The sequence below is a fragment of the Danio rerio genome, chromosome 14 (assembly GCF_052040795.2).
Source record: "Danio rerio strain M-AB ecotype USA chromosome 14, GRCz13ab, whole genome shotgun sequence".
In the NCBI taxonomy this organism is placed as follows: Eukaryota; Metazoa; Chordata; class Actinopteri; order Cypriniformes; family Danionidae; genus Danio; species Danio rerio.
In genome coordinates, this window is record NC_141034.1 from 12771399 (window position 1) to 12779787 (window position 8389).

At 35.9% G+C, this 8389-nt stretch overlaps 2 protein-coding genes across 6 annotated transcripts in view; one reads left to right on the plus strand and one right to left on the minus strand.

The window, feature by feature from the left end:
- znf711 (ZFX family zinc finger ZNF711) overlaps nucleotides 1-8389 on the minus strand; it is a 280678-nt gene that overhangs the window by 195292 nt on the left and 76997 nt on the right. The gene's annotated exons all lie outside the window — the stretch shown is intronic.
- On the plus strand, nucleotides 138-6480 carry rhogd (ras homolog gene family, member Gd). 4 transcript variants are annotated; one of them, NM_001362401.1, is made up of 3 exons: nucleotides 138-149; nucleotides 532-614; nucleotides 2982-6480. In NM_001362401.1, the coding sequence occupies exon 3, from the start codon at nucleotides 3007-3009 to the stop codon at nucleotides 3580-3582; it is 576 nt and encodes a 191-aa protein (NP_001349330.1). In that variant the 5' UTR covers nucleotides 138-149; nucleotides 532-614; nucleotides 2982-3006; the 3' UTR covers nucleotides 3583-6480. The 4 variants fall into 4 exon arrangements, with proteins under 4 accessions (NP_001349330.1, NP_956974.1, XP_087136427.1 ...); NM_200680.2 differs by lacking the exon at nucleotides 532-614; XM_087280301.1 differs by lacking the exons at nucleotides 138-149; nucleotides 532-614 and adding an exon at nucleotides 797-930.

The window sequence follows — 8389 nt, forward strand, 5'->3', positions numbered from 1 at the left end:
GTCTTTAACATACACATTGTAGACTTTTTTTCCATTACCTCATTATCCTTAATGTGAAACTCCTCCGGGACTGTTGCTTGCTTTCGCTTTTGTTTCAGTAAGATACGATGACACACCATCTTCACTGATCTGAGGAGCAGGAGGGCAAAGTAAGTTTACTTGGTTTTGATGTACATGTTTTACCTAGTATCGTTTTCTGGAGCCTCAAAATAAAGTAGTTTTGTCCTTGAAACAAATACAGACATTAAGACGTAATAGGTTTACCAACACTTCAGTGTAAAAAAATTAATGAACTGTCAACTTAGTTCAGCTAAAATTTAGCCGCTTTAATGTAACGTTGTCGTTGTGACGTTACGTTTGACTAGAAAAATTACATTACTGCATCTTAAGTCGGGCTTTACCAGTTGATTATCCCATTACGTTTTTGACCAAAAACGGATTATAAATACATTACATACATGAACTTAAAGTTGAAGTTAAAAAAAAAATGTTCATAACTACTGGACTTTTATTTTGAAATTGTGTTTACAGTGTCTTTCTAAGGTCACAGCGTCTGAGTTCACTTGAACGCGATTTTGAACTCCAGTCGGAGGGGTGCAAGGCTTTCAGAGGCGGTGAGAAATACTTGAAACTTATTTGATAAGTTATGTCTTCGCGTTAGAGCTTAATTTACTTTTTTTTTCATGTGATGTTTAGTTGCTTATTAAAGTTTATTACGCATGAGTAAAATACAGAAAATACTTACTGTATTGGCGCGCAGGACCCCCCAACCCACGCATCAAAACGTCATGAAACAGCCATGTTTGACATTATCGTCATCATGATCAATTTCACTTTTGAAAGTGGCGTTATGAAAAGTTTTAATGTGCATTTGTTTGGTCTGTTTTTTTAGTGTCATTCATCCTTGCACTAACGTACAGCAGTAAAACAGTAAGCAATTAAGTTATACGAATTGAGTTACGTTATTATGACACTAGTTTCAACGTACAATTAACGAATACTAATTGTAAGTATTGAAAGCGTAACGTGTACTTTAGCGTCGTATGAATTGTGTTGGGTGTATGGGGTGTTGAAGTAACTTAGTGACTGTTGAGGTAACTTAGCAGCTGAGTCTGCAAAACCTCACTTCCGTATCAGCAACTTAAGACTTTGCCTTCATGTTCAGTTTTGTACATTTAAAATAACTAAGAATAGACACTTAAACCAAATTAGGTATTTGGAGTTGCTAATATTTATTATTTCACCTGAGAATTAAATTTAATCTAAAATTAGATATCATATTTCTGGAATATTTAGTGATTTTAAACTACCAATATATTAACCCTGTCTACTTTTATTAGGTAGTCTATTTTAAATATTTAGAATATTTAGTCTGTTTTTAAACATTTTTTCAAATTTGTTCACATCACGTCTGTTTGACTCATCTAATACTAGTCAAAAGTTCAATAAAATTTCTAAATTAATGTGTGTGTGTGAGAGAATTCCATGCAAATGTCAACCTTGCCATGAAAAAAATTTAAGCTTCAACCAAAGTAGCAAAACCGTTTGTACATTTTTGGTGTACAAAAAAACCTACTCAAAAATGTCTACGTCAATGTTTTCAAAGTATTATATTTCATTTAGCAAAGTCACACAAGTGCCAATTTCACATCAGTCACATCCATAACGAAACTTTTACCTCAGAAATGTAAAAGTGTAAAATAAAATAAAATCAATCATGTTTGTTCTATAGAGAGTCAACTCTTTTCCTTTTTATTAGCGTTGTTTCTCTTGGGTTTCATTCACAGAATTTCTACGTGTGTTGTTTGCTGTAAACTTGAATACCTTTTTCGTCACATCAGTAACACATGTTTATTTTCCTCATTTGAAATATAAAAAGTTTTTACAGATTGATATTTTTGTGATTTCATCACTCTGTGGTTAGTTGTTTTGGACTATATAAACAGATTTTTCAATATAATGTTAACATATTTTCTCTGAATTTAAGTTTAAAGTTTTTACTGCAAATGTCACATCCATACCGCTGGAATTGATTATGTGTGTGTGTGTGTGTGTATGTATATATGTGTATGTATGTATGTATGTATGTATGTGTGTATATATATATATATATATATATATATATATATATATATATATATATATATATATATATATATATATATATATATATGGCTGATTCCAGCGTCATGGATGTGACATTTGCAGTAAAAATTCAAAACATAAATTCGCAGAGAAAGTATACGTTAACATTATATTGAATCATCTGTTTATATTTTCCAAAACAACTAACCACAGAGTTATGGGATCAAAAAAATTCAATCTGTGAACATTTTTATACTTTAAATGAGGAAAATAAACAAGCGTTATGGATGTGATAAAAAAGTCTGCGAGTTTACAGTATACAACATATTTCGTAGAAATTCTGTGAATTAAACTGCACAACCCAAAATAAATAATGCTCAACAAAAGGATAAGAGTTGGCTCTTTATAGAACAAAACTGATTGATTTTATTTTATTTTGACATTTTTGCATTTTTGAGGGAAAAGCTTTGTTATGGATGTGACACTTTTTCGTTATGGATGTGACATGTGAAATTGCCATTTGTTTGACTTTGGTAAATCAAATATAATAGTTTGAAAACATTGACAGAGACATTTTTAAGTATTTTTAAAATACGGTAAAACAGTTGCCTGCGCAAAAAATGTAGAAACGGTTTCGCTATTTTGGTGAAAACATTTTTCTTTTCATGGCAAGGTTGACATTTTAATGGAATTGCTCATATATATATATATATATATATATATATATATATATATATATATATATATATATATATATATATATATATAATATCATAACAGATTTCAAAAAAATGTTTTTTTGCCGCAGAGTGAACTTTGCTAATGCCAAGTTAATGTAGTAGAAAGTATTTTGGTAAAAAAAAACAAAAAAAAAAAAACTTTTGTTTGATTTTTAGGTGCCACTGCCTGTTTGGATGCAGAATGCAGACGATTAAGTGTGTGGTGGTGGGAGACGGTGCGGTAGGCAAGACATGCCTTCTTATTTCTTATACGACAAATGCCTTTCCAGAGGAGTACATTCCCACAGTGTTTGACAACTACAGTGCTCAGATGAGTGTAGATGGGCGCACTGTCAGCCTCAACCTCTGGGACACGGCAGGGCAGGAGGAGTATGACCGTCTGCGCACGCTTTCTTACCCACAAACTAATGTTTTCATCATTTGCTTTTCCATCGGAAGCCCTTCATCATTAGCTAATGTTCGCCACAAGTGGCACCCGGAGGTGTCTCACCACTGTCCCAACGTGCCAATTCTTCTAGTTGGCACCAAGAAGGATCTGCGTTCAGATACAGAGACAATTAAGAAGTTGAAGGAGCAAGGGCTTGCACCCTCTACTCAACAGCAGGGTGGCACCCTGTGCAAGCAGATCAATGCTGTGAGGTATCTGGAGTGCTCGGCGCTCCGCCAGGAAGGCGTGCGGGATGTGTTTGTAGATGCTGTTCGTGCTGTGCTCTACCCCATGACCAAAAAGAATACCAAGAAGTGTGTTCTCTTATAGTCGGCTGTACATCGGGGACTGCTGGAGGAGTATAATTTTATTAACAAGCTGACCCTTTTATTTGTGTAATTTTTTTTTTCTGTGTCTCACTGACTTTCTCCTGCTAACATAAGTACCTTTCGTTTTTGTATTACTTGTAGATCAGTCTGCCAAAGTTATTCGCCTATTTTTTTATGATAATAGAAAACAGATTATTTACGGATGCTCAATGAAAGATATTTTTATATACAGATGCGGTGACCATGTCCATGATTAGCAAGTATGTAGAGTGGGATTTTTGCTTGATAATGACCTTGACTGTGCATTCTGATTAATGTGCAATTTAATGAAGACTGACTGAGACCGACACTTTAGGTTTCCCTTCCAATTCTTTGATAAGCCCCTTAAAGTCTTTTTTGTAGCTGTTATATTCACACAAAAGCAATATTTCAACCAGTTGTAAAAGGATATGTTTTTCTCCAAAATCAGGTTTATCAAAAGAAAAAGTTTAGAGATACAACACCTTTTAAGGAGCATTCTGATATCTGTTATTCACAATCGCCAGCTGTTAAAAACTTATTTCCATAATGCAAAAACGAAACCTTGATTTTTATTTATTGATGATTATTTTTAGTGTCATGCTGTACAGTTTTTTTTTTCAGATATATATTTTTTTATTTTACAAAAAAAAAGTCCCTTTTAAGAATTGCCTCATGTGCTTTTTTTTTTTTTTTTAAAGCTGCCTCCCATGGCTAAGCAAGTAATATATTATTATTTTTATCAGATTTAAGCAGCATCCCATTTTCTTGTTAGATTTTATGAAGCAATTTTTTACTCAAAGCTTACTGAAGTTAAACTTTTAGTTAGAGTTAAGTCTTATCTGCCACACCCTCAGCCTGATTCCTAGGATTTACCCTGTATTTTATGCAGCACAAGAGTTGTTTGTCAGTTGTTTTTATAAGATCCCTCATTCCTATGACCAAGTGAATGTCTCACACCGTGCACTGTGTGATACATGAACAGTGATTTGTCTTTCAAACCCAAAGAAGACTAAGCTGCAGGCATGCGTGGCTTCTGTCGTTTTAACCCGCTGGGTCCAAAGTTCAAACCTGCACTAAGATGAGTGCTATTTGCTTCTGTTTGCTTTGGAGAAAGAATGACTCCAAACTACAGGATATATATACCGGCCGCTTTATTAGGTACACTATACTAGATGGACCCCTTTTGCCTTCAGAACTGCCTTTATATTTCTAGGCATAGATTCAACAAGGTACTGGAAATATGCGATGCGAATCTTCTGTTCCACAACATCTCAAAGGTGCTCTATTGGATTGAGATCTGGTGACAATGGAGGCCATTTGAATATAGTTAACTTATTGTCATGTTCAAAAAACCGGTCTGAAATTAGTTGCGCTTTGACATGGCATGTTGTCCTGCGGGAAGTAGCTACCTGGTCTGATCTTGTGCTGCTGTAGCCCATCCACTTCAAAGTTTGATGTGTTGTACGTTCAGAAATGCTTTTCTGCATACCTCGATTGTACCAAGTTTCTATTTAAGGTACTGTTGCTTTCTATCAGCTCAAACCGATCTGGTCATTCTCCTCTGACCTCTGGAATCAACATCTCTGTAAACCCTAGAGATGGTTGTGCGTGAAAATCCCAGTAGATCAGCAAATTCTGAAATACTCAGACCAGCCCTTCTGGCAAAAACAACCATGTTCAAACGTTCAAAGTCACCTAAAACACCTTTCTTCCTCATTCCGATGCTCAGTTTGAAATGCAGCAGGTCTTATTGGCCATGTCTACATGCTTTAATGCATTGAGTTGCTGCCATGTGGCTGGCTGATTAGAAATTTGCGTCAATGAGCAGTTGGACAGGTGTACCAAATAAAGTGGCCGGAGAGTGTGTACTGTATATGAATAGAAATGTGTCATTTCGATATATTTGTTTGGATAGGGAGGGATTTTATTTTTACTATAAACCAATGGTTATTTTATACTGCTTTACATGATGAATATGAGGGTATAAGTTGTCTGTCATGTTACCTGACAACACTGGCCACTGTTTTTTAGTATCAGAGTTTTTAAAATATGGGATACCTCCCCATGTTGCTAACATCATGCCGTAAGTGACTACATTGATCGTGGTCAAAGTAATTGTTGTAGGCAGTTGATGAACTGCAGCTATGTATGGGGTTATAATGTGTTATTTAACTCCATGGAACAAGAGCTTTTTGTGCTTTCATAACTGGAAGTTGCCGTTGTGCTAAACTGACATCAATGAATCACCGTGTAGTGTGAAAACCGATGCTATGGAAACCTGTGATTTTATAACTGATTGTCATTTATGTTTTTTTATATTGCCTTGCATTTGAAAACCTTTAGCTTTTTAAAATTGTCTGCCAAAGTGCCTTTGGATACAGAGATTTTCTGTGCAGGTTCATGTTTGAATCACACCTTTTATAATTTACAGTGATGTTTGTTTCTGATGACGTAATTCCTGTTTTGATTTGATTAACGTGTTGCTGAACCTGATGTGTTGTTTGCTGAGATGAAAAGGAAATGGAAGGGAAATGCTCTTGGTGATGAAGTGCGCTAATGTGGATATCATGATTGGTTATCATGAATGTGGGTATCATGATTGACTGTGTGCAGTGAATGATGGGTGAACTATTTAATATAGTTAATATACTGTTTTATAGTTTCCGTTTCATCTTTTTAACCTTGCATACTTTCATTAACAGACAGTTGGCTTCACTAATCATATTGGGATGTGGTGCTTCATTTACACTGTGCTAAATTCATGCACTGGGATCTCAATTTGATCAAAATTGCCATTTTTATTACAAAAAAATAGTTTGAACTCACCTTGAAATAATTTCAAACTAATGCCAAATAAACGTTTATGTATCAATTTTAATACTGGCGTGATTCTTGTGCTCAGTGGTAATACAAATTCAAACACTTGCACAAGTAAATCACACTTCGGTTTCAAACTGTTCGATATCAGCCTAACATCCTGACACAGAAAGCAGAGGCACATCGGTAGCGGGGCAGCATTGCTGTTGACGTGTCAAAGTGAAGCGCACATATTTCTCGATTTCCGTTGCTGCTGCTGTGCACAAGCCACAACACAGTGCTGATGTTATCAAGACTTGCAATCACTTTGCACAATTTATTTCACAACTACATGTGGTAGGACAGTGGGGCACATTGCTTTGTGGTTGCATCTAAAAAGAGTCCTGTAGGTTCTATATTTACACTTGAGTTGCAAATGTTTATGTATTGTATTCACAAAATAAGAATTATTTAAGTAATTAATTATTACTTTCATTTATTTTATTTTCGGCTTGGTCCCTTTATTAATCTGGGGTCGCCACGGTGGAATAAACCGTTAACTTATCCAGCATATGTTTTATGCAGTGGATGCCCTTTCAGCTGCTACCCATCATTGGGAAACATCCATACACACTCATTCACACGCATACACTATGAACAATTTAGCTTACCCAATTCACCTATACCACATGTCTTTGGAGTTGTGGGGGAAACTGTAGGAAACCCACACGAACACGAGGTGTACATGCAAACTCCACACAGAAATGCCAACCGACCCAGTCGGGGCTCGAACCAGCAACCTTCTTGCTACCCACTGCACCACCGTGCTCTGCACCACCGTGCTCCCAATACAAGAATTAGACTGAGGATATTTAAACTCTCAATTGCTAATTTAATTCTCTCATACATTGGATGTGTCGTGTTTAATTAAGTTTTTAAATCAGTTTCTTCTATACATTTCTTGAATGAATATCTGCAAATTTGTACAAACTGCACCACAAAATAGATTGCATGCAAAAGCCTGTAACTTGCTTAATATTTTTAATTCAAATATCATTGGTGTTAATAAACAAATTGGTTCGATGAAAGTGACAAGTCCTTGTGTCAACATAAAGAACAAATCGTGAAGTCATGTTAGTTTAATCATGTTACAGTGTAGGACCACTGTCAACTTTTCCTGATGTAAACTGGGTAGGGTTTTGATGACAGTTTGCCTGGCGTAATAAGCAAGCCGTTATTAAATCATTTGGCAACAAAAATGTATTGGGAAAAAGGAGTTAAACATCTCTAATTAAAAAGAAAGTAGGACTACAAAATGTAGAGACTGCAATGACTTAATAGAAGAAGAAAAAAAATAACACAATTAAGATATACATATGTGTACATGAAATCAAGAAGCATCCTTCTGGATTATGTATGAATTGATTATGTGGTGAAAATAAAATGGTGGAACATATGCTCACCAGCCACTTTATAGGGTACACCTTACCAGTACCTGCTTGGACCTCCCTTTTTCCTTCAGAACTGACTTTATCCTTTGTTGCATAGATTCAACAGGGTACTTGAAATATTCCTCAGAGATTTTGGTCTGTACTTACATGATAGTATCACGCAGTTACTGCAGATTTGTCAGCTGCACGTCCATGATGCCAATCTCCTGTTCCACCACATTCCAAAGGTGCTCTATTGGATTGAGATCTGGTGACTCTGGAGACCATTTGAGTACAGTGAACTCATTGTCATGTTCATGAAACCAGTCTGAGATAATTCGCGCTTTAGGCTGTGGTGTGTTATCCTGCTGGAAGTAGCCATCAGAAGATGTGTACACTGTGGTCAAAGGGATGGACAGGGTCAGCAACAATACTCAGGTAGGCTGTAGCATTGACACAATGCTCAATTTGTTACTGATGGGCCCAAAGTGTGCCAAGAAAACATCCCCCACGCCATTACACCACCACCATCATCAGCCTGAACCGTTGATACAAGGCAGG